The sequence below is a fragment of the Rhinoraja longicauda genome, chromosome 5, assembly GCF_053455715.1.
Source record: "Rhinoraja longicauda isolate Sanriku21f chromosome 5, sRhiLon1.1, whole genome shotgun sequence".
In the NCBI taxonomy this organism is placed as follows: Eukaryota; Metazoa; Chordata; class Chondrichthyes; order Rajiformes; family Arhynchobatidae; genus Rhinoraja; species Rhinoraja longicauda.
In genome coordinates this window covers 6,224,106-6,249,996 of record NC_135957.1, presented here as the reverse complement: position 1 = coordinate 6,249,996, position 25,891 = coordinate 6,224,106, and the positions used below count along the sequence as shown (strand labels likewise).

At 47.6% G+C, this 25,891-nt stretch overlaps 1 protein-coding gene across 1 annotated transcript in view; it reads left to right on the top strand.

Moving 5' to 3' along the window:
* Window positions 1-25,891, top strand: part of mrps18a (mitochondrial ribosomal protein S18A) — a 104,214-nt gene that overhangs the window by 27,588 nt on the left and 50,735 nt on the right. Inside the window, exon 5 of the mRNA XM_078398825.1 lies at window positions 21,564-21,636. Within this exon, the coding sequence (XP_078254951.1) occupies window positions 21,564-21,636 (73 nt within the window). The remainder of the gene's footprint in view (window positions 1-21,563; window positions 21,637-25,891) is intronic.

Genomic DNA, 25,891 nt, shown 5'->3' with positions numbered 1-25,891 from the left:
TTGTCTTCGAAACAAAGCAGGTGTACGTGTGTTTTCTAGACCTCTTGTATTTCATTAATATTGTTGCCTAGTTATATGACCCCCAGCAGGTACTTTGGTTTAAATGGCCATTGAAGTCAGGACCTGCTGCATTTCGCAAGTTATTTTTATCCAAAAGGATCTCCCAGTCTTGTCTGACTTCAGATCCCGGTGACCGAGGTCGTGCATATCTCCATCGAGTTTTATCGGCTTATCTGTGGTTAGGACGATTTCATTCTAATATTGGCTGCAGATGACTAGAAGCAGTGTCTTTGAGAAGCTGCCGTGCAGGTCTGCATTTTCCATGGGAACTGCAACATGTAATTACTTCCGTGTGGCGTCACGGTGGCGCAGAGGTAGAGTTGCTGCCTCACAGCGCCAGAGACCCTGGGTATGATCCCGACTATGGGTGCTGTCTGTACGGAGTTTGCACGTTCTCCCCGTGACCGCGTCGGATTTCTCCGAGACCTTCGGTTTCCTCCAACACTCCAAAGACGTGCAGGTTTATGGGTTAATTATAATAATAATAATAATAATAATAATATAATAATATTCATTTATTGTCATTGCAACGAGTACAACGAAATTAAAAAATAGCCAATCCTGACGGTGCGTACAAACATATATGCAATAAATGCAAAAACAAATAAATACATAAATACAATTATATTAAGTACAAGATTTTTTAACGGTGTTGCCTAGTGCAAAGGTAGTGTTCAGTTCTCGTATGGCCCTGGGGTAAAAACTGTTCTTAAGTCTGTTTGTTCGGGATTTGATCGACCTGAAACGTCGACCAGAGGGCAGATGAACAAACAGACGGTGGCCGGGGTGGGATGGATCTTTTATTATTTTGCCTGCTCTACTGAGGCAGCGTAGGCTGAACAGGTGCTCCAGGGAGGGCAGTGAGCAGCCGATGATCTTCTGAGCCGTCATGATGACCCTCTGAAGGGCCTTCCTGTCCTTTTCTGAGCAGCTGGCATACCATGTGGTTATACAGTATGCCAGCACACTCTCGATGGAGCAGCGATAGAAGGACAACATGAGCTTCTCCTGCAGGTTGGTTTTCCTGAGGATCCTCAGGAAGTGGAGTCTCTGCTGTGCCTTCTTTACTGTGGTGATGGTGTTGGTAGACCAGGTAAGATCCTCTGCGATGTGCGTACCCAGGAACCTGAAAGTGGGTACCCTTTCCACACAGACCCCATTGATGTAGAGTGGGTCGTATTCTACACTGGTTTTTCTAAAGTCAATTATAAGTTCCTTTGTTTTGGAGGAGTTCAGGACCAGATTGTTCACTGAACACCATGCTGCCAGCCTTTGGATTTCATCCCTATAGGCTGTCTCATCTCCTCCTGAGATGAGTCCAACCACAGTCGTGTCATCCGCGAACTTGATGATGGTGTTGGTGGGATGGGTGGGGGCGCAGTCGTGAGTGTAGACGGAGTAAAGGATGGGGCTCAACACACAGCCCTGTGGTGAGCCGGTGCTCAGTGTAATGGTGGAGGAGAGGTGAGGGCCTATTTTGACGGTCTGGGGGCGGTTGGTCAGGAAGTCCTTGATCCATTGGCAGATGGTTTGGGAAAATCCAAGGTCGGAAAGTTTGGTGACCAGTCTGCTCGGGATGACCGGGATTACCATTGGCTTGGTAAATGTAAAAAATGTCCCTAGTGTGTATAGGATAATGTTAATATACAAGGATTGCTGGTCAGTGCAGACTCGGTGGTCCGAAGGGCCTGTTTCTGTGCTGTGTCTCTAAACTAAACTAAACTTCCCCGCCAAACAACCTGAATGTCTGCAGTGCCCACGGTCCTGGAGTAAAGTGATCTAACATGCGCATCATAATTTGGGATGGATGGAGTCAAGGATTCGGAAGTACCTGTGCCATTTTGTTCTGAGATGAACAAGGTGCCACAAGCCTTAGAAGCCGAGAGGAACAGGAGTTGGATCATTCTGTCCTTCGAGTCCAATCTGCATTTGGAGCCATTCAATAGTCTTCGAATTATACAACATGGAAACTTCGGCCTAACCAAAGATGCTGGAGTAATTCAGCGGGACAGGCAGCATCTCTGGAGAGAAGGAATGGGTAATGTTTCGGGTCAAGATCCTTTTTCAGGACCTTCTCTCCAGAGATGCTGCCTGTTCCGCTGAGTTACTTCATCATTTTGTGTCTATCTTTGGTTTAAACCGGCATCTGCAGTTCCTTCCTATACCTTGGGCCTAACCTATCCACGCCGACCAAGATGCCCCACCGAACCATTTGGCTCAAATCCCTCAAAACTTTTCTTATCCATGTACCTATCCAGATGGTCTTTAAAATGTTGTTATTGTACGTGCCTCATCTACTTCCTCATTTCATAAACCCTCTGTGTGAAAAAGTTGCCCTCAGGTTCCTATTAGTTTTGGTCTCCAAATTTGAGGAAGGATATTCTTGATATTGAGGGCGTGCAGCGTAGGTTTACTAGGTTAATTCCCGGAATGGCGGGACTGTCGTATGTTGAAAGACTGGAGCGGCTAGGCTTGTATACACTGGAATTTAGAAGGACGAGTGGGGATCTTATTGAAACATATAAGATTATTAAGGGATTGGACACGTTAGAGGCAGGAAACATGTTCCCAATGTTGGGGGAGTCCAGAACCAGGGGCTACAGTTTAATAATAAGGGGTAGGCCATTTAGAACGGAGATGAGGAGAAACTTTTTCAGTCAGAGAGTTATAAATCTGTGGAATTCACTGCCTCAGAAGGCAGTGGAGGCCAATTCTCTGAATGCATTCAAGAGAGCTAGATAGAGCTCTTAAGGATAGCGGAGTCAGGGGGTATGGGGAGAAGGCAGGAACGGGGTACTGATTGAGAATGATCAGCCATGATCACATTGAATGATGGTGCTGGCTCGAAGGGCCGAATGGCCTCCTCCTGCACCTATTGTCTATTGTCTATTAAAGATTTTCCCCCTCATTTTAAACCTGTGTCTTCTGGTTCTTGATTCCCCTACTCTGGGTAAAAGACTGTGCATTCATCCTATCTACCCCCCTCATGATCTTATCCACCTCTTTTAGATCAAACCTCCGTTTCCACCACTCCAAGGAATAAAGTCCTAGGCTGCCCAACCTCTCCTTACAGCTCAGACCTTCGAGAACTGGCAACACCCTTGTAAATCCTCTCTGCACTATCCAGCTTAATGACATCCTATCGCAAGGTAATCAAAACTGAACCCAGTATTCCAAGTGCGGCCACACTAATGCCCTGTACAAGTGTAACATAACGTCCCAACTTGTATACGCAGTTCCTTGACTGATGTAGGAATGCGTGCCAGAAGCCAACTTCACCACCCTCTCTCGACCCAAAATGTCACCCATTCCTTCTCTCCAGAGATGCTGCCAGTCCCGCTGTTACTCCAGCAATTTGTGTCTACCTTCGATTTAAACCAGCGTCTGCGGTTCTTTCCTACACGTGTACCTAGTTTAGTTTAGAGATACAGCGCGAAAAAACAGGCCCTTCGGCCCACCGAGTCCGCACCGACCAGCGATCCCCACGCACATTAACACTATCCTACACACACTAGGGATAATGTGCACATACACCAAGCCAATTAACCTACAAACCTGTACGTCTTTGGAGTGTGGGAGGAAACCGAAGATCTCGGAGAAAACCCACGCAGGTCACGGGGAGAACGTACAAACTCCGTGCAGGCAGCCCCTATTGAACCTGAGTCTCTGGCGCTGTGAAACAGCAACTCTACCCCAGCACCACCATATCACCCCAGAATATGTACTTCTACAGAATAATCTGTAGAATATTGTTACATAACAAGGAATGCATTCACTATTTCCTCGACTGTCTCTTTAAGTGCTATGTGAAGTAGATTAACAGGCTCTGGGGATATATTGGCTTTCAGTCCCATTAATTTCTCCAGCACTTTGTTTTATACTTGCACTATTTCCTTTTAATTCCTCCTTTTCATTCTGTTCTCGGTCCGCTGGCATTTCTTGGAAGTTATTTTTGTGTCCATTTCCCTGAAGACAGTATTTGTTTAAACGACCTGTCATTTCTTTTTTCCCCCGTTACAAATGTTCCTCTTTTCCCCTTGTCAGGGACCAACATTTGTCTTTGTGAATCTTTTTCACTTGTGGTACTTTGCTGAAGCTTTTATGGTCCATTTTTATGTTGCTTGCAAATTTATTCTCATTCCCTGTTTCTGCTCTCCCCATCAATCTCTTTTGTTGGAATTTGAACTGTTCCCCAATGGTCAGGCTCGCTTTATTTTTCGTGAATCCTCTTTGGATCTAAATTATCCTCAACCTTTCCTGTGGCCACGGTGAAATTGTTTGTGCTTTTGTGCTGGTGCGCTAGAAAGGGAAGGTACAACTGTTGTGGCTCCTGCATTCAATCCACGTGGTGGCCGTTTCCTTATCCTTGTCATACGCCCTTCACAGAACCTCCACAAACTATCGTAGTCAACTTCACTCGTTTTTCTTTAGTTTAGAGATACAGCACACAGAAACAGGCCCATCGGCCCACCGAGCCCGCGCTGACCAGCCCCTGAGATGACGAAAAACCTTTTCAGTCAGAGAGTTGTAAATCTGTGGAATTCTCTGCCTCAAAAGTCAGTGGAGGCCAATTCTCTAGATGCTTTCAAGAGAGAGCTAGATAGAGCTCGTAAAGATAGCGGAGTCAGGGGGTATGGGGAGAAGGCAGGAACGGGGTACTGATTGTGAATGATCAGCCATGATCACATTGAATGGCGGTGCTAGCGCGAAGGGCCGAATGGCCTCCTCCTGCACCTATTGCCTATTGTCTATTAACACTACCCTACACACACTAGGGACAATTTACATTGATACAAAGCCAATTAACCTACAAACCTGTGCGTCTTTGGAGTGTGGGTGGAAACCGAAGATCTCGGAGAAAACCCGCGCAGGTCACGGGGAGAACGTACAAACTCCGTACAGACGGCGCCCGTAGTCAGGATCAAACCCGAGTCTCCGGCGCTGCATTCGCTGTAAGGCAGCATCTCTACCGCTGCGCCACTACTAATGTGTTCATAATTCTCTTTGTTTAGTCTGAGGACCTAGTTTCAGATTGAACCACTCTGGTTCCCAAATCTTTTCCTTGCAGGGTTGTGGGGACTAGATGATAGAGTCATACAGCACAAACTGACCCTTCCAGCCACCTCATCCATGCTGACCAATATACCCCATCTAAGCTAGTCTCACTTCCCATGGCCCGTATCCCTCTAAACCTTTCCTATCCATGTTTCTATCCAAGTGTCTTTTAAATGTCATTATACCTGCCTCTTCTGGCAGCTTATTCCTCGTGTCCACCATCCTCTGAAAAGGTTGCCACCCGGGTTCCTATTAAATCTTCCTCCCCTCACCTTAAACCAATGCCCTGTGGTTCTTGGTTCCCTCCCTACCCCTGGGTAAAAAAGACTGCGCATTCACCCTATCTATTCCCCTCACGATTTTATATAATTCCATAACATCACCCCTCGGTCACGATGTTCAGAAGTCAAAGGAAGATTAGGCCATTCGGCCCATCCAGTCCACTCCGCCATTCAACCATGGCTGATCTATCTTTCCCTCTCAACACCATTCTCCTGCCTTCTCCCTGCAACGCCTGACACCTAATCCAGAATCGGTCAATCTCCGCCAAAAAAAATATCCATTGACTTGGCCTCCACAGCCTTCTGTGACTAAAGAAATCCCCCCTCATCTCTTTCCTAAAGGAACGTCCTTTAATTCTAAGGCTATGACCAAGACTCTCCCACTTGTGGAAACATCCTCTGCACATCCACTCTATCCTCCAGGCCTTTCGCTTTTGGGTAAGTTTTAATGAGGTCCACCCTCATCTTCCTAAACTCTAACGAGTACGGGCCCAGTACAGGCTCAGTGCCGTCAAATGCTCATCATACGTTGACCCTCTCCAATACCAGCATTATATATTGAACTAGACCAAGTGGACCCTTTGTGCCCAAACCTCTCCTGCATTGGTGCAGCACTCCACCACTCCTCCCCCCTTCCTCCCCCTTCATCTTCCCCTCCCCCCCCCCCCCCCCCCCGCCCCTTCAAAGCCTAGAGGCCATAGATGTAGAGTGAAAAGGGCAAAGTGTAAAGAAGTGTGGCCCTGTTTACTACGACTGTCTCTGATTTACCATTGTTTGAGACTCTGGTCTCTTGCCCAGAGTGGGGGAATCGAGAACCAGAGGGCATAGGTTTAAGGTGAAGGGAGAAAGATTTTATAGGAATCTGAGGGGTAACTCTTTTACACAAAGGCCGGTGGGTGTATGCTGGAGGAGGTAGTAGAGGTAGGGACTATCGCAACTTTTAAGAATTAGACCGGTCAGTGGATAGGACAGGTTTAGAGGGATACTAGACCAAGTGGACCCGTTGGGCCCAAACCTCTCCTGCATTGGTGCATCACCCTCTCCTCTCCCCCTCCCCCTCCCCCCTGCCCCTCCTCCCTCCCATCCCTCCCCTCCCTCCGCCCCCACCCCCCTCCCCTCTCCCTCCCCTTCCCCTCCCCCCACTCCATCTCCCTCAACACCCCTTATCCTTCCCCCTCCCCCCCTCCCTCCACCTCCCTCCCCCTCCCTCCCTAGGAGATAGATTTAAACTTTAAAATGTGAATAACTTTAAAAATAGAACATCGATTTCAATGAAACTTCTTCTATTAGCACTAAAGGGACGATGGTGAGTGAGGTGGGCCTAAAATTGTTGCGCTATTGTATACCATTTTGGCGGTAGTTCAGGAACAAACAAACAAACAAACAAGAGTTTTAGTATATAGATGGGCTAAATGCAGGCAAGAGGGAGTAGTGTAGATGTGATATGTAGGTAGGTATGGGCAAGTTGGGCCAAAGGGCCTGTTTGCACACTGTGTTCACAGGTTATAGGAGTAGAATTAGGCCATTCGACCCATCGAGTCTACTCGGCCATTCAATCATGGCTGATCTCTGCCTCCTAATCCCATTCTCCTGACTCCTCCCCATAACCTGTGTGGCTCTAAATGAAGAAGGAATACGTGACCACTGACGTGGGCGGGAACGGATAGGCCCAACTCATCACGCACAACTTTTGTGACGCGGATAGTAATCTGCGAGAAAGAACGTCTGTCAGGTTACAATGGAAATAAAACCGCTTTTAACTGATTAAAACTGAAAGCATTCGTCAGCAAATCTTCGTTTCTTCCCTTGGTTCAAACAGAGTCAATCTCTCGTGAGATGGGAGTGACCCGGTGTTTCTGCAGAATATCACGGCAATTGGTTGACACACAATGGTAAATCAAAAGACAGTCGTGGAAAACTGGCGCTGAACGTGCCCTAGTATGTTTATTCTGGTTAAATAGTCATTCGAAATGTCGATCTACTCTCTTCCGGGTGTTTGTTTTTCAGGTGTAGACCTCGTCTACCTGCTTGTGCACAATTGCTGAATTTATTATTTGAATCTACCAGGGCTATGCTGAGTATTAGGCTCAGGTCCATGCTTCATAATCTGCCCCCGTTCCTTCACTTACTTGTGCTGGAGACCACTTCTTCCTGTCCTCCATTTTGCAGCTTTATAAGGCCATAAGATTGGAAGTGATAGGAGTAGAATTAGGCCATTCGGCCCATCAAGTCTACACCACCGTTCAATCATGGCTGATCTATCTCTCCCTCCTAACCCCATTCTCCTGCCTTCTCCCGCATAACTGTCACCTGTACAAATTTGAGGAAGGATATTTGAGGGAGTGCAGCGTAGGTTTACTAGGTTAATTCCCGGAATGGCGGGACTGTCATATGTTGAAAGACATAGAAACATAGAAAATAGGTGCAGGAGTAGGCCATTCGGCCCTTTGAGCCTGTACCGCCATTCAATATGATCATGGCTGATCATCCAGCTCAGTAACCTGTACCTGCCTTCTCTCCATACCCCCTGATCCCTTTAGCCACAAGGGTCACATCTAACTCCCTCTTAAATATAGCCAATGAACTGGCCTCAACTACCTTCTGTGGCAGAGAATTCCACAGACTGGTGAGACTAGGCTTGTATACACTGGAATTTAGAAGGATGAGAGGAGATCTTATCGAAACGTATAAGATTATTAAGGGGTTGGACACGTTAGAGGCAGGAAACATGTTCCCAATGTTGGGGGAGTCCAGAACAAGGGGCCACAGTTTAAGAATAAGGGGTACTCCATTTAGAACTGAGATGAGAAAAAACCTTTTCAGTCAGAGAGTTGTGAATCTGTGGAATGCTCTGCCTCAGAAGGCAGTGGAGGCCAATTCTCTGAATGCATTCAAGAGAGAGCTAGGTAGAGCTCTTAAGGATAGCGGAGTCAGGGGGTATGGGGAGAAGGTACTGATTGAATGGAGAAGCATTGACAGCGTGGGAATTTCGCGATGTTTGCGAAGACGGTGTAATCTCGACCTGACTCGCATTGTCGTGGTCATTGTCGTCGGGTAAAAGAAAATGTTAGCGATCTGCTACGACTTTGACAGTCGCCGGCAGTCGGCAAAAAAATTGCCTAAGTGGGACAGGCCCTTAAGTCCTTTTCTTGAGGCTGGAAAGTATATTTTTGTTCCTCAAAGACAACAAAGCAACGAAAGCGTTCAGTACAAATCCCTCGTGGTCCACTGAAGCCCATAGCTCAGTTTGGTGTCCAAGAGTCTGGTGGTTGTTGGAAAGAAGCTATTCTTGAACCTGGTGGTCACAGTTTTCAGACTCCAAACCCGTCTTCTCAATGGTAGGTGTGAAATGGCAGCGTGGCCAGGTTGATATGACTCTCTGATGATGCTGGCTGCCTTATTGAGGCAGCATCTCCTGTAGATCCCTTCGATGGTGGGGAGGTCACTACCTGTGACGGAGCGGGCAGTCTCCACCACTCTCTAGAATCTCCGTTTGTCTTGGGTGTTCGAGTTGCCAAGCCGTGATGTAACCAGTCAGGATGCTCTCTACCATACACCTGTAAAAATTGTCCCTAGTGGGTGTAGGATAGTGTTAATGTACGGGGATCGCTGGGCGGCACGGACTTGGAGGGCCGAAAAGGCCTGTTTCCGGCTGTATATATATGATATGATATGATATAGGAGTTCATGAGAGCTCAGAGGAATGAGTACGTGGATCGACACTGATCAGCCAAAGCATTATGACCACCTGCCTAATATGCTGTTGGTTCTCCGTGTGCAGCCCCATACGCAGCAGGGTGCGATGCACTGTGTATTGTGACAAATTCCTCCCATGACCACCATTAAAAGTTTCTGTGACTTGTGCCACTGTCGACCTTCTGTCGGTCGGACCAGACGGGATAGCCTTCGTTGCCCTCGCACATCGATGAGCCTTGGGCGCCCAACACCCTGTCTGTCGCCGGTTTGTGGTCTGTCCCTCCTCGGACCACTGTCGGTAGGTACTCACCACTGCTGACCGGGAGCACCCCACAAGCCTTGCCGTTTCACAGATGCTCTGACCCAGTTGTCTGGCCATAACAATTTGGCCCTTGTCAAAGTCGCTCAGGTCTTTACTCCTGCCCATTTCTCCTGCATCCAACACATCAACTTCAAGAACTGATTGTTCACTTGCTGCCTAATATATCCCACCCCTTGACAGGTGCCATTGTAACAAGATAATCAACGTTATTCACTTCACCTGTCAGTGGTCATAATGTTTTGGCTGATCGGTGTAGGTTTTAGAGGAACAGGCACAGGTAAAAGACAGAGTGGTTGTAGAAGCAAGGAACTGCAGATGCTGGTTTACAAAAAGGATAAAAATGTACTGGAGTACCTCAGTGGGTCAGGCAGCATCTCTGGAGAACGCGGATAAATTACATTTCGTGTTGGGACTCTTCTTCGTTCTGAAGGAAGGTCCCGAGCCAAAACATCACATGTCCATGTTCTCCAGACACGCTCTCGAACCCTCTGAGTCACTCCAGCAATGTGTGTCTTTTTACGTCAGAGTTTGTGTTCTTTGCTCGTGGTTCTAGAAACGGACAACTTCACTGTGTTATGGGATGTTGTCCATTTAAAAAAAAAAACTATTTGACTCTCTTAAAAATGTTCTTGGAACTGCAAGCAAATCCTTAGCCTGGAGAAATCAGATGCTGAGCATTTGACCATGGGGATATCATTGTGGAACGTTGCAGACCTGACTGCACTGTTTGTTGACAGCGTGGCTCGAGGTCTCTGCCCTGTGTAAGACAGATGCGATGGATGTGTGCCTTAGCTGCCCTCTAAATCTCCCCAGACTTTTGTTTGGAGGCTTGCTGGCTTGCCCCTCCTGCAACATATGGCACATGATTGTGGTGGAGCATGCCAACGGGCTATTGCCAAGAGGATGACTCAACTGTTGGTTCCCAGCTGTGCAGAAACAAAGGTGATGCACTGCCAAACCACCACTGGAGCTACTGGGTCTCCACACACCCCACCCACATCTTGGATCAAGACGATGTTAAATCATCGCACAGACGCCCTCAGCGAGCCTAGCGTTGTATCTCTCTCTAGATTAGGCATTGTTTACTTTAGATATAAAGCGTGGAAACAGGCCCTTCGGCCCACCGAGTCCACGCTGGCCAACGATCGGCCTCTACACTGGCTCGATCCTGCATTCGAGGGACAATCTACAGAAGCCAATTAGCCGACAAACCTGTACGTCTTTGGAGTGTGGGAGGAAACTGGAGCACCCGGAGAAAACCCACGCAGGTCACGGGGAGAACGTACAAACTCCGTACGGACAGCACCCGTAGTCAGGATTGAACCGGCGTCTCTGGCACTGTAAGGCGGTAGCTCTACCGCTGCGCCAATCTGCCAGCCAGGTTGCATGCCAGAACAGGGTCTGTAGATGGGTGACTTTTCTATTGCAGCGGGGAAGGGAAATTTTGAATAATGGTTAATTGTACAAAACATGTTGCAGCCTATGACTGCTCAGCTTTACATTGGACTTTAAAAAAAAAAAAAAACAGTGTTGTTTGCTTTTGTTTCTGAGAAATAGGATGTGTTAAGCAAAGCAAACAAGGTACAGGTAACATTTCAGGAGGAATCGCTTCGAACATAGCACAGTCCAGAAGATAGACGCAAAGTGAAGGAGTACCTCTGGGGAATACCCACCCTTTTTCGCCAGAGATGCTGCCCTACCCGCTATTAATTTAGTTTAGTTTAGAGATACAGTGTGGAAACAGGCCCTTCAGCCCACCGAGTCCGCACCGACCACTGATCCCCGCATATTAACACTATCCTACACACACTAGGGACAGTTTACATTTGTACAAAGCTAATTAACCTAAACACCGTACGTCTTTGGAGTGTGGGAGGAAACCGAAGATCTCGGAGAAAACCGTGGTTTTAAGGTCATAAGGCCATAAGTGATAGGAGTAGAATTAGGCCATTCGGCCCATCAAGACTACTCCGCCATTCAATCATGGCTGATCTATCTCTCCCTCCTCACCCCATTCTCCTGCCTTCTCCCCATAACCTGTACTAATGCAGAATCTATCTATCTCTCCACTGATATTCATGGGGAGAATGCACAAACTCCGTACAGACAGCACCTGACATCAGTCTGAAGAAGGGTCTCGACCCGAAACGTCACCCATTCCTTCTCTCCTGGGATGCTGCCTGACCTGCTGAGTTACTCCAGCATTTTGTGAATAAATACCTTCGATTTGTACCAGCATCTGCAGTTATTTTCTTACAGCACCTGTAGTCGGGATCGAACCTGGGTTTCTGGTGCTGAAAGCACTGTAAGGCAGCAACTCTACTGTCGTAGAGTTACTCCAGTTACTCCAGAACTTTGTGTCTATCGTTGGTATATACCAGCACCTGCAGTTCCTTTCAACTACAGCACAGGAACAGACCATCAAGCCACACTGTCCGAACCCAACATGATACCAAGTTAAACCGCTCTGCCTGCAAGTAATCCATATCCCTCCATTCCCGGTATATCCATGCCCCCATTTAAAAGCTTCTTAAAGACCTCGAGGTGAGAGGGGAAAGATTTAATAGACACCGAAGGGGCAACTTTTTCACACAAAGGGTGGTGGGTGTATGGAACGAGTTGCCAGAGAAGTTAGTTGAGGCAGGTACTATCACAACATCGGAAAGACATTGGACAGGTACATGGATAGGGACGGTTTAGAAGGATATGGGTCGAACACAGGCAGGTGGGACTAGTGTAGATGGGGCATCTTCGTTGGGATGTGCAAGCTGGGCCGAAGGGCCTGTGCTATGGCCATGACTTCCTTTGTATCTGCCGAAGGGGAAATCATGCTTGACTAATCTTCTGGAATTCTTTGAGGATGTAACCAGGAAAATTGACAGGGGAGAGACGGTGGATGTGGTGTACCTCGACTTTCAGAAAGCCTTCGACAAGGTCCCACATAGGAGATTAGTGGGCAAAATTAGAGCACATCGTATTGGAGGTAGGGTGCTGACATGGATAGAGAATTGGTTGACAGACAGAAAGCAAAGAGTGGGGATAAATGGGTCCCTTTCAGAATGGCAGGCAGTGACTAGTGGGGTACCGCAAGGCTCGGTGCTGGGACCGCAGCTATTTACAATATACATTAATATCTTGGATGAAGGGATTAAAAGTACCATTAGCAAATTTGTAGATGATACAAAGCTGGGTGGTAATGTGAACTGTGAGGAAGATGCTTGGAGGTTGCAGGGTGACTTGGACAGGTTGTGTGAGTGGGCGGATGCATGGCAGATGCAGTTTAATGTGGATATGTGTGAGGTTATCCACTTTGGTGGTAAGAATAGGAAGGCAGAGTATTATCTGAATGGTGTCAAGTTAGGAAAAGGGGACGTACAACGAGATCTGGGTGTCCTAGTGCATCAGTCACTGAAAGGAAGCATGCAGGTGCAGCAGGCAGTGAAGAAAGCCAATGGAATGTTGGCCTTCATAACAAGAGGAGTTGAGTATAATAATAATAATAATATATTTATTTTATATAGCGCCTTAACACATGCACAAAGCGCTTTACAAATACAATTAACATAGAAACAAACAGACAAACAGACAAACTATCCTGACGGAAAAGCGGCGAATAATCAATGCCAGCGTCCTCTCACGTCAGGGTCCGGCAGTAGACATTAAAGAACACAAGACACACAGATACAATTTTTTACACAAAACAGCCATCACAGTGATTGCTCTAGGCATACCCTCACTGTGATGGAAGGCAAAGTCTTATCTCCTCCTCGTTCTTCTCCCGTGGCGCCACGAGGCGATCGAGGCTCCCAACCCCTTGAAGCCCCCACCGGGCGATGGAAAGTCCCAGGGTCGAGCCGAGCCGAGCAGGCCGATGAAAGTCCTGAGCCCCCACCGGGCGATGGAAAATGCCGCGGCCGAGCCACGCAGGGCGATGAGAGTCCTGAGCCCCCACCGGGCGATGTAAAGTGCTGCGGCCGAGCCACGCAGGGCGATGAAGGGCCTGCGGGCGGGTTGATCATACCTCGTGCTTCGGGGCGGTCGAAGCTGCTACGGCTGGAGCTCCCAAAAGCCGGTCGCCAGCCAGGGACCTGCGAACTCCCGAAGTTGCGGTCTGCAGGGCCCACGGTCGAAGCCTCCGAGATGGTAAGTCCAGGCCCTGCGACCGGAGTCTTCGAGGTCGATCCCAGCTGGAGGCCGCCGACTCCACGTTGTTAGGCCGTTGCGCGAACGGAGATACGACACGGTAAAAGTCGCATCTCCGTTGAGGAGGAGATTTAAAAAAAGGTTTCCCCCAACCCCCCCCACCACCCCCCTACATACACAGAATTAAAAATAAAACAAAACGTACATTTAACATCAACAATGACAAAAAAACACAAAAAAAAACGGAGAGACTGCCGGTGAGCCGCAGCTGCAGAACACAGCCACGCCCCTTAGTATAGGAGCAAAGAGGCCCTTCTGCAGTTGTACAGGGCCCTAGTGAGACCGCACCTGGAGTACTATGTGCAGTTTTGGTCTTCAAATTTGAGGAAGGATATTCTTGCTATTGAGGGCGTGCAGCGTAGGTTTACTAGGTTAATTCCCGGTATGGCGGGACTGTCGTATGTTGAAAGACTGGAGCGACTAGGCTTGTATACACTGGAATTTAGAAGGATGAGAGGGGATCTTATCGAAACGTGTAAGATTTTGTATCTGCCTCCACCACCACCCCTCTATGGACTGTGTTCCAGGCACCCACCATTCTGTGTAAAACAAACTTGCCCCGCACATCCCCTTTAAACATTGCCCCGCACACGTTAAAGCCTGGTGGTCCAATCTTTGACGTCTTCACCAAGGAGGGAAAAAGCTTCTAACTGTCTACCCTGTCTAGGAATCTCATAGTTTTATACACTTCTATCAGGGGTCAATAGACAATAGACAATAGGTGCAGGAGGAGGCCATTCGGCCCTTCAAGCCAGCACCACCATTCAATGTGATCATGGCTGATCATTCACAGTCAGTACCCCGTTCCTGCCTTCTCCCCATACCCCCTGACTCCGCTATCCTCAAGAGCTCTATCCAGCTCTCTCTTGAATGCATTCAGAGAATTGGCCTCCACTGCCTTCTGAGGCAGAGAATTCCACAGATTCACAACTCTCTGACTGAAAAAGTTTTTCCTCATCTCAGTTCTAAATGGCCTACCCCTTATTCTTAAACTGTGGCCCCTTGTTCTGGACTCCCCCCAACATTGGGAACATGTTTCCTGCCTCTAACATGTCCAACCCCTTAATAATCTTATACGTTTCGATAAGATCTCCTCTCATCCTTCTAAATTCCAGTGTATACAAGCCTAGTCGCTCCAGTCTTTCAACATATGAAAGTCCCGCCATTCCGGGAATTAACCTAGTAAACCTACGCTGCACGCCCTCAAACTCTGTAATTCCAGAGAAAAACATTAAAAAAAAACATTTGGAAACTCTCTCCACTTCCGACGTTGCTGGTCGTGGGCGTGGATTGCGTTTGGCGGTGGAAATCCATCTGCTGCTGCAGCACACGATTGACGCCTCCGACCCACATCTCCGAAGGCAGTAGAATCAGCTCGGAGAGCGACCTGGGGAGGCTGCTCTCCAACTGTGATGGCTGAGCCAAAAACAGGCAAAACATGCCATCTAGAGGACACACAGGCCAGTGAGGGCTTTCTTCAGATTCATGTCTCTCTCACGAAGGGCTGTACTGTTCTATGTTCGGAATGAACTCCCAGAGAAATCTATGGAGACGACTCATACAAGCCTTGTGTGTAGGAAGGAACTGCAGGTGCTGTAGATAGACATCAAAGATAGACACAAAATGCTGGAGTAACTCAGTGGCTCAGGCAGCATCTTTGGAGAAAAGGATCGAGACCTTTCTAAAATCAGTCCGAAGAAGGGTCTCAGCCTGAAATGTCATCCATTCCTTCCCTCCAGAGATGCTGCCTGACACGCTGAGTTACTCCAGCATTTTGTGTGTATCATTCAGGCCTTGTTGTTTTACACACCAGAGCTTCTGTGTGAATGGCAGCCTGGACCCTGTTCATCTAGAGGTACAAAGGACTCGCTCCCCACTGTATGTTCAGACTGTGACGCTGAAGGTTAAGTAGAGACCTGCAGGAAGTATGTAAAATTATGAGAAGCATAGGTAGGGTAGACAGCCACAATAGACAATAGACAATAGGTGCAGGAGGAGGCCATTCGGCCCTTCGAGCCAGCATTGCCATTCAATGTGATCATGGCTGATCATTCTCAATCAGTACCCCGTTCCTGCCTTCTTCCCATACCCCCTGACTCCGCTATCCTTAAGAGCTCTATCCAGCTCTCTCTTGAATGCATTCAGAGAATTGGCCTCCACTGCCTTCTGAGGCGGAGAATTCCACAGATTCACAACTCTCTGACTGAAAAAGTTTTGCCTCATCTCAGTTCTAAATGGCCTACCCCTTATTCTTAAACTGTGGCCCCTTGTTCTGGACTCCCCCAACATTAGGAACATGTTTCCTGCCTCTAACGTGTCCAACCCCTTAATAATCTTATATGTTTCGATAAGATCTCCTCATCCTTCTAAATTCCAGTGTATCTTGTTCTCAGGATGGAAATAGCAATAACCAGAGGGTATAGGTGTACGGTGAGATGGCCAAAGCAGTTGTGTGCAGCAAGTTTTTGTACCCAGAGGGTGGTGAGTCCTTAGAATGCGCTGCCAGGGGTTTTGATGGAGGCAGATGTGGTTGTGATGTTTTAAGAGACTTTTGGAAAAGCACGTGGATGTTCAGAGAATGGAGGGATATGGATGGCGTGCAGGCAGGTAAGAGTTGGTCTTGGCATTATGTTCGGCACGGACATTGGGGGCCAGAGGACCTATTCCTATTCTGTACTGTTCTACCTTCTGAATCAACCTTCTGCTGTTCTGAATTGCAGTTTTGGTCTCCAAATTTGAGGAAGACATTCTTGTTATTGAGGAAATGCAGCATAGGTTCACAAGGTGGATGGCGGGACTGTCGTATGTTGAAAGACTGGAGCGACTGGGCTTGTATAAACTGGAATTTAGAAGGATGAGAGGGGATCTTATTGAAACTGTGATATCATGAGAGGTAGAGTCATAGAGGGGAGATACATTTCCTCCCGGTGGTTGCAACAAGGACTACAAACCATCATGGCTGCCAGCAAAAGATTACAAAACCCATAGTCAGCAGGGCTGCCTGCCCTGCTGACACTGATTGCTGCTGTCACTGATTGCTGCTGACACTGATTGCTGCCCAGCTGAACCAGATGAGCTGATTGCCTCAGTGAGAGAGCTAAAAGGGAAGGGATGCAGGGTATTTATAGAGAGAGACAACGACTGGAGCAGAGAGGGAGAGGGAGAGGGAGAGGGAGAGGGAGAGGGAGAGGGAGAGGGAGAGGGAGAGGGAGAGGGAGAGGGAGAGGGAGAGGGAGAGGGAGAGGGAGAGGGAGAGGGAGAGGGAGAGGGAGAGGGAGAGGGAGAGGGAGAGGGAGAGGGAGAGGGAGAGGGAGAGGGAGAGGGAGAGGGAGAGGGAGAGGGAGAGGGAGAGGGAGAGGGAGAGGGAGAGGGAGAGGGAGAGGGAGAGGGAGAGGGAGAGGGAGAGGGAGAGGGAGAGGAGCAGTGCTGGAGTTATAATTTTGTAAGAAGGCAGCAAGCTACAGTTTTGATTTAACTACCTGTTTTGGTTTTGTGTACCTGTCTGCAAACAATTAAGTTTACCTGTTTTTGGAAAAGACTAAATATATGGAATTTAAGTTTGAAAACAAGAACTTTTCTGTCTTCATTTCCGGCACCCACACTTCCCAACCTTCAAGAGAAAAGCTCCCGACCTCTCAAGACATCACAAAACATATAAGATTGTTAAGGGTTTGGGCACGCTGGAGGCAGGAAACATATTCCCGATGTTGGGGGAGTCCAGAATGCAGGGGCCACAGTTTAAGAATAAGGGGTACCATTTAGAACGGAGATGAGGAAAAACGTTTTCAGTCAGAGAGTTGTGAATCTGTGGAATTCTCTGCCTCAGAAGACATTGGAGGCCAATTCTCTGGATGCTTTCAAGAGAGAGTTAGATGGAGCTCTTAATGATAGCGGAGTCAAGGGATATGGGGAGAAGGCAGGAACGGGGTGCTGATTGTGGATGATCAGCCATGATCACAGTGAATGGCGGTGCTGGCTTGAAGGGCTGAATGGCCTCCTAGTGCACCTATTGTCTATTAACTCCAAGGGAAATCTATGGAGAAGTGAATCTATGAACTCTTCTCTCTATGGAGAAGCGCCACCCACTGTTGGAAATGATCCCAGGGATGATTGACTTAATGTATGATGAGCGTTTGATGGGTCTGAGCCTGTCCTCGCTGGAGTTTCGATGAGGGGGGATCTCATTGAAACTCACCGACCTGTGAAAGGATTGGATGGAGAGGATGTTTCCAGTCATGGGGGAGTGCAGGACCCGAGGGCAGAGTCCCAGAATTAAAGGATGTACCTTTAGAAAAGGAGATGAGGACGAATTTCTTTAGCCAGACGGTGGTGAATCTGTGGTGTTCATTGTCACACACGGCTGTGGAGGCCAAATCTTTGGGTATTTTCAAAGCGGCGAATGACAGATTCTTGATTAGTAAGGAAGCAATTCAAGGAAGTTCTCAAAGCTTTCTTGGGAAAAATTATTGCCACGGTGAAAGTGGAGGTGGAGTCGATGGTGGGGTTGTGTGGAGCTGGTTTGCGTGTTGGACTGGTTTCACAACTTTGTAAGTTATTGGGTTCTCGGGCAGGACGGATGCCATTGCAAAGCTGTGAGATGTACCAAGAGAGGATACTTTCCATGGTGCATTTGTAGGAATTGTTAAGAGTTATTCGTGGCATGCCAAATTTCCTCAGCATTCGGAGGAAGTAGAGGCATCGATGTGCTTTCTTGGCTGTAGCAGCATTGTGGTTTAGTTTAGTTTAACGCGAAAACTGCCCCTTCACTACCACTGAGTCTGCCCGGCCAGCAATCCCCATACACTAGCACTACCCTACACACAAGGGACAATTTACAATTTTTACCAATGCCAATTAACCCACACACCAGCACGTCTTTGGAGCGTGGGAGGAAACCGGAGCACCTGGAGAAAACCCACACGGTCACAGGGAGAACGTACAAACTCCGTACAGACAGCACCCGTAGTCAGGATCGAACCCAGGTCTCTGGCGCTGTGAGGCAGCAACTCTGCCGCTGCGCCAATGTGCAGGCAGAGGAGATTAGTTTAACTTGGCATAATAAGTAGTATAAGAAGATAACTGCAGATGCTGGTACAAATCGAAGGTATTTATTCACAAAATGCTGGAGTAACTCAGCGGGTCAGGCAGCATCTCGGGAGAGAAGGAATGGGTGAAGTTTCGGGTCGAGACCCTTCTTCAGTCTGAAGAAGGGTCTCGACCCGAAACGTCACCCATTCCTTCTCTCCCGAGATGCTGCCTGACCTGCAGAGTTACTCCAGCATTTTGTGAATAAATAACTTGGCATAATGTTCGGCACAGACATTGTGGGCAGAAGGGCCTGTTCGTGTGCTGTGCTGTTCTACGTTCGAGATTTTCCAACAACTTGGTGAGTTGGGGACAAGAAATCTGAAATAAAGTGTATTAATAACAGTTCTTGAAAGTCTATTTACAATATGGAACAAGATATACAAATACTTCTACAATTGGGCGGCACGGTAGCGCAGCGGTAGAGTTGCTGCTTTACAGCGAATGCAGCGCCGGAGACTCGGGTTCGATCCTGACTACGGGTGCTGCACTGTAAGGAGTTTGTACGTTCTCCCCGTGACCTGCGTGGGTTTTCTCCGAGATCTTCGGTTTCCTCCCACACTCCAAAGACGTACAGGTATGTAGGTTAATTGGCTGGGTAAATGTAAAAATTGTCCCTAGTGGGTGTAGGATAGTGTTAATGTACGGGGATCACTGGGCGGCACGGACTTGGAGGGCCGAAAAGGCCTGTTTCCGGCTGTAGATATATGATATGATATGATATGATTACTATTTTCAGGGAAAAGGTCAATAGAGGATGATCTTTGGAGCCCTGTAGTCATTTATTTTGGCAACGCACTCAGTTTCAGTCAAAAAGGGTGCACTTATATGAGTTTTAAAAATCAGTTGTTTCTACATCTCTCTGTGACTAGACCGGAGACTGTATGAAGAGGATGTTGTTGTGCTCCTCAATCTCCATCACATCTTCGAGCAGAGTCGAGTAACCTGCACCGTAGTAAGCACACTGGCGGGTTACATCACAGCTTGGTTTGGGAACAGCTCTGTCCAAGTCTGCAAGAAATTGCAGTTTGTAGATAGATCCCAGCCTATCACACTAACCAGACTCCCATCATTGATTCCATCAACACATTGAAAAGCAGCAGACTTGCCCCACCCTGCTCCCGTCTGGCAGAAGGTACAGAAGCTTGAAAGCGCGCACCACTAGACTCGGGGACAGCTTCTTCCCCTCTGTTATCAGGCTTCTGAACAGCCCTTCCATAAGCTAGGGTACTGTCCCATTCACCTCTACCCCATTGCGGACATTGGACTTTGTCTGTAGAACTGGTGCGCTACAATGCTGAGAACTATATTCTGCACTCTGTATCTTCCCCTTTGCTTGACCTACTGTACTAGAGCTTGACTTGATTGTATTTATGTGTAGCGTTATCCGTTCAGATTGGCTAGCAAGCAGAACAAAGCTTAGCTTGGCACACGTGACAATAATAAACCAAGGCCTAAAGCACTCAGAATTGGAAGCCCTGGTTTGAACCTTATTTTCATTTGGTGTGGGTTAGAGCTGTTTCTCTCCGTTGAACATGACCCCAGGATCTTGCTCTCATGCCGAACAAGGGGGTCAGCTGGCAGCAGCTTTGCCTCGGGGTCAAAGGATCACATCCCAGCCCCACATAACTGAGGACACTTCTCGTATAAAATTGAGCGAACGCTGATGCCTTTAAAGATTTTAAATCTTGACCCCCCATCTTCTCTGTCAGCTGAACACAGCACTTTTGAAAAATTACAGGCTAGATCCTTCCAGCTTCCTGGCCAATATTTATTTCTCATATTAAATTACCTGATCCAATTAACTGGTCCTTTTATTGCTTTTTTTTATGTGTTTGCTTTTCTCAAATTAGCTGGTGAGTTTCCGACTGTTCAATACTGACCTTTCTTTAGAATCACTTAATTGGTTGTGGATACATTGGGGATTAGTCAGATGGTGAGAGGCGCAGCAGAAATATAGGCCCGTTTCCCTGTCCTTGTCGATCGCTACCAAATCGCTTTGTGCCTTTACACAATTCTCTTCCACAGACTGACGGCAAATGGATTTATATTCTACTCGAGTCAAAATCATTACTTGCTGCGGCTCGTAATTCTTGATAGGAGCAGAATCAGGCCATTCGGCCCATCGAGTCTACACCGCCATTCAATCATGGCTGATCCATCTCTTCCTACTAACCCCATTCTCCTGCCTTCTCCCCGTGTGTGTGTGTGTAAAAGTGTGAGAGAGTGCATGAGATGCACACACTTTAAAAAAAAAATTTAAAAAATAGAAAAAGGGACAATGTACATTAATTGACATTTAAACAAATCTCGAGTGAGCCGAGAGGCTAGTTTTCATCGACAGTCCCTTAGCCTGATGTTGTTAGGCATCCTAGAAAAGAAATACAATACAATATGTACAATAGTAGAAAACATAGTACATTACCATACAAAGCAATAGTTAATTAAAATGAGCAGACAAAACCCAAATAGCAGATGTAAACATAAAGTGTGAGAAACCATTGGTTTGTGACCTGCACGTTTTTATTATAAAAGCAGGAGCTGACAACTATGGCATTGGCAAAGAGTCGGTGATAATGCTGTGCAAGGTTTGCTAAAGGCAGGGTTCAATTCTCAATCACCTCAAAACCATGATTACGCAAATTAATTTAAAGTGCAGTTGCCAACGATGCTATGAGGTTTTCTTTTGGGAAAAAAAGATGCTAGCACCAGTGTTTATACATGCTTGTGGCTGGTTTTACAGCTGCTTTTTGGGTTGCTGTGTGTGGGAACTTTATTATTATGAGCACATGTAACACTGACAGTCTATAAAATACAGCTGCTACTATGGTGACCAATGTGGCACTAATTGCTTTCTTCAGGCTTGTTGCCAGACCATAAACCAACCCTGCCAGAAGGTCATGTTCGGAGAAAACAGAAGCCTCACTTAAACAGGTAAGTGCTTTTGCTCCGAAACTTGAAGAAAGATTTGCTCAGGATTAAAACTAAACAAAGGATCCAACTCAACAAATTCCCTTATTGGGCACATTTTTATTTTGGTAGAATTGTATTCCCTTGGTGACCCAGACTGTCTCTTGGGAAAGCATATTGCAAAGCCGATGCTGTCAGTTTGAAAGAGTGGGGAATATTACATTCATCAGTTCAGGGGTGGTCTGATGGATGTAGCCACAAGACTGCAGAGCTGGGATGGTGTTGAGTTGAGGGGGAGTTCAGTTTATTGTCACGTGCACCAAGGTACAGCGAAAAGCTTTCGTTGCATGCTAACCAAGCTGAATTTTGCAACCAATACATGATTTCAAAGTTTATTTGCAAACCAGCTGTATCGGTAGTGTAAGAAAATAACTGCAGATGCTGGTACAAATCGAAGGTATTTATTCACAAAATGCTGGAGTAACTCAGCAGGTCAGGCAGACAATAGACAATAGACAATAGGTGCAGGAGGAGGCTATTCGGCCCTTTGAGCCAGCACCGCCATTCAATGTGATCATGGCTGATCATTCTCAATCAGTACCCCGTTCCTGCCTTCTCCCCATACCCCCTGACTCCGCTATCCTTAAGAGCTCTATCCAGCTCTCTCTTGAATGCATTCAGAGAATTGGCCTCCACTGCCTTCTGAGGCAGAGAATTCCACAGATTCACAACTCTCTGACTGAAAAAGTTTTTCCTCATCTCAGTTCTAAATGGCCTACCCCTTATTCTTAAACTGTGGCCCCTGGTTCTGGACTCCCGACTGTGGCCCCTTGTTCTGGATTCCCCATCTCAGCATCTCAGGAGAGAAGGAATGCTGTATCGGCATGTGATTTTCTTCTTCCGACGTAAATGTCCCCCCACAGACTTGGAAGAGATAACAATTGAAAATATTATTTGTGGGAGATTTCTTCTCGCACAGAAGAATAGGAAATACTGGATCAGGAAAGATGGCGGCGCGCACGGACGCAGCGGCTCACAGCTCTCCCTTTCGGTGCGTTTTATGTGTGTTATCTGTGTTATGTCTGTTAGTCAATTTTAGTCATGCAAACCAGGAAAATCAGGCAAATCCTACCTACAACCGAAAGGACCTTCTGATCATCGGATTCCAGTGCAATCGGGACCTTGTGCGCGAATTTCCACACCCGCGAAATATACCGGAAGAGATAGCCAGGACACCGGGCGCTCCGTGGATAGTTGTCGGCGCGAACAGGCGTCGCAGGCGGAGGAGAAACAGGAAGCAAAAGCGAGGATGCCGGTCCGGTATACTTGCCAAGCTAAAGAGACAGCCACACAAACCACCGCTACCCAGCATGTTCCTCACCAACGCCAGATCCATCATCAACAAAATGGACGAACTAAAACTGCTGATATCAGCAAACAAACTCGTGGAGGACTGTTGCATTCTCTTAGTAACAGAGACATGGCTTCATCCACTTATCCCAGACGGAGCCATTGAGCTAGCCGGGCGTACAGCGTTTCGTTGGGACAGAAACATCGACTCCGGTAAGAGCAAGGGGGGGGGGTTATGCATTTATGTGCACAACAACTGGTGCACTAACATCCAAATCATAGATAGCCACTGTTCTCCTGATCTGGAGTCCCTAACAGTTAAATGCAGGCCTTTTTACCTTCCTCGCGAATTTACAGGGGTTATAGTAACAGCAGTCTACATCCCACCGAATGCTAACGCTAGCACAGCTTTAGGCTACCTGCTCGGTGCAATAAACTCACAACAGAGCACATATCCAGAAGCAGCCCACATCATAGCCGGGGACTTCAACCATGCAGACCTAAAGTCAGTTCTCCCGAAACTTGAACAACACATAAGATGTGCTACCAGGGGGAAAAACACACTAGACAAGGTTTACTCAAATATTAAGAAGGGGTTCAGGTCAGCACCACTACCACACCTGGGGCAGTCAGATCACCTGTCCATATTCCTAACCCCAGCATACACCCCACTCAGGAGGAAAGCTCCAGTCACCATAAAGACTGTTAAGACATGGCCTGAAGGAGCTTCCTCGCAGCTGCAGGATTGCTTCGAAAGGACCAACTGGGATATTTTTGAGGATCAGGACTTGGAGGAGTACACATCAACTGTACTTTGCTACATCCAAAACTGTGTTGACAATGTCACCGTCGACAAACGCATCCGGTTGTACCCAAATCAAAAACCCTGGATGACAAAGGATGTCAGGTCTCTCCTCAAGGACCGTAACACCGCCTTCAGGTCTAGTGATAGAGCTCTATACAGTGCTGCTAGAACCAACCTGAAGAGAGGCATCAAGGATGCCAAAGCGTCCTACAAGAGGAAGATTGAAGACCACTTCTCCAACAATGACCCACGGCGGGTATGGCAAGGCATCCAGCACATCACCAACTACAAGACCAGCAACCGCACGACTGCCGACGGCGACGCCTCGCTGGCTGAGGAACTTAACTGTTTCTTTGCTCGTTTCGAGGTGAAAGCTACAGTGGCAGACATTACACCCTCTCCAGCACCTGACAGCAACACCTTCACTGTGCAGGAGTATGATGTTAAGCGCGTGCTCAGAGCAGTGAATCCCAGGAAAGCTGCAGGCCCCGATGGTGTGACGGGCAGAGTGCTGAGGGAATGTGCAGACCAATTATCTGAGGTCTTCACAAAAATCTTCAACCTGTCCCTTTTAAAATCCACCATCCCTCCCTGCCTGAAGTCCGCCATAATCATCCCACTGCCGAAAAAGTCTGTCATCAGCAGTCTTAACGACTACCGTCCGGTAGCACTCACACCGGTCATCACAAAGTGCTTCGAGAGACTGGTCCTGCAGCACATCAAAGCCAGCCTCCCACCCACCTTCGACCCACACCAGTTTGCCTACAGAGCAAATAGGTCTACAGGGGATGCCATCGACACTGCTCTTCACACTGCACTGACCCACCTTGAACACCAGGGGAGCTATGTGAGGATGCTCTTCCTCGACTTCAGCTCTGCCTTTAACATGGTCATCCCGAGCAGACTGGTCACCAAACTTTCCGACCTTGGATTTTCCCAAACCATCTGCAAATGGATCAAGGACTTTCTGACCAACCGCCCCCAGACAGTCAAAATAGGCCCTCACCTCTCCTCCACCATTACACTGAGCACCGGCTCACCACAGGGCTGTGTGTTGAGCCCCATCCTTTACTCCCTCTACACTCACGACTGCGCCCCCACCCATCCCACCAACACCATCATCAAGTTCGCGGATGACACGACTGTGGTTGGACTCATCTCAGAAGGAGATGAGACAGCCTATAGGGATGAAATCCAAAGGCTGGCAGCATGGTGTTCAGTGAACAATCTGGTCCTGAACTCCTCCAAAACAAAGGAACTTATAATTGACTTTAGGAAAACCAGTGGAGATTACGACCCACTCTACATCAATGGGGTCTGTGTGGAAAGGGTACCAGCTTTCAGGTTCCTGGGTACGCACATCGCAGAGGATCTCACCTGGTCTACCAACACCATCACCACAGTAAAGAAGGCACAGCAGAGACTCCACTTCCTGAGGATCCTCAGGAAAACCAACCTGCAGGAGAAGCTCATGTTGTCCTTCTATCGCTGCTCCATCGAGAGTGTGCTGGCATACTGTATAACCACATGGTATGCCAGCTGCTCAGAAAAGGACAGGAAGGCCCTTCAGAGGGTCATCACGACGGCCCAGAAAATCATCGGCTGCTCACTGCCCTCCCTGGAGCACCTGTTCAGCCTACGCTGCCTCAGTAGAGCAGGCAAAATAATAAAAGATCCATCCCACCCCGGCCACCGTCTGTTTGTTCATCTGCCCTCTGGTCGACGTTTCAGGTCGATAAAATCCCGAACAAACAGACTTAAGAACAGTTTTTACCCCAGGGCCATACGAGAACTGAACACTACCTTTGCACTAGGCAACACTAAAAAATCTTTGTACTTAACATAATTGTATTTAATTGTATTTATGTATTTATTTGTTTTTGCATTTATTGCATATATGTTTGTACGCACCGTCAGGATTGGCTATTTTTTAATTTCGTTGTACTCGTTGCAATGACAATAAATGAATATTATTATTATTAGGAGTAAATGATCAGGCTTCTGCTCTGCCCTCCAGAATGACGGTTGATGATATTCTTTGATGATAGATTTAAGGTAGGAGCGTCAAAAAGACCCTTCGGCCCAAATCGTCCATGCCAACCAGGATGCCCCCTCTACGCTAGT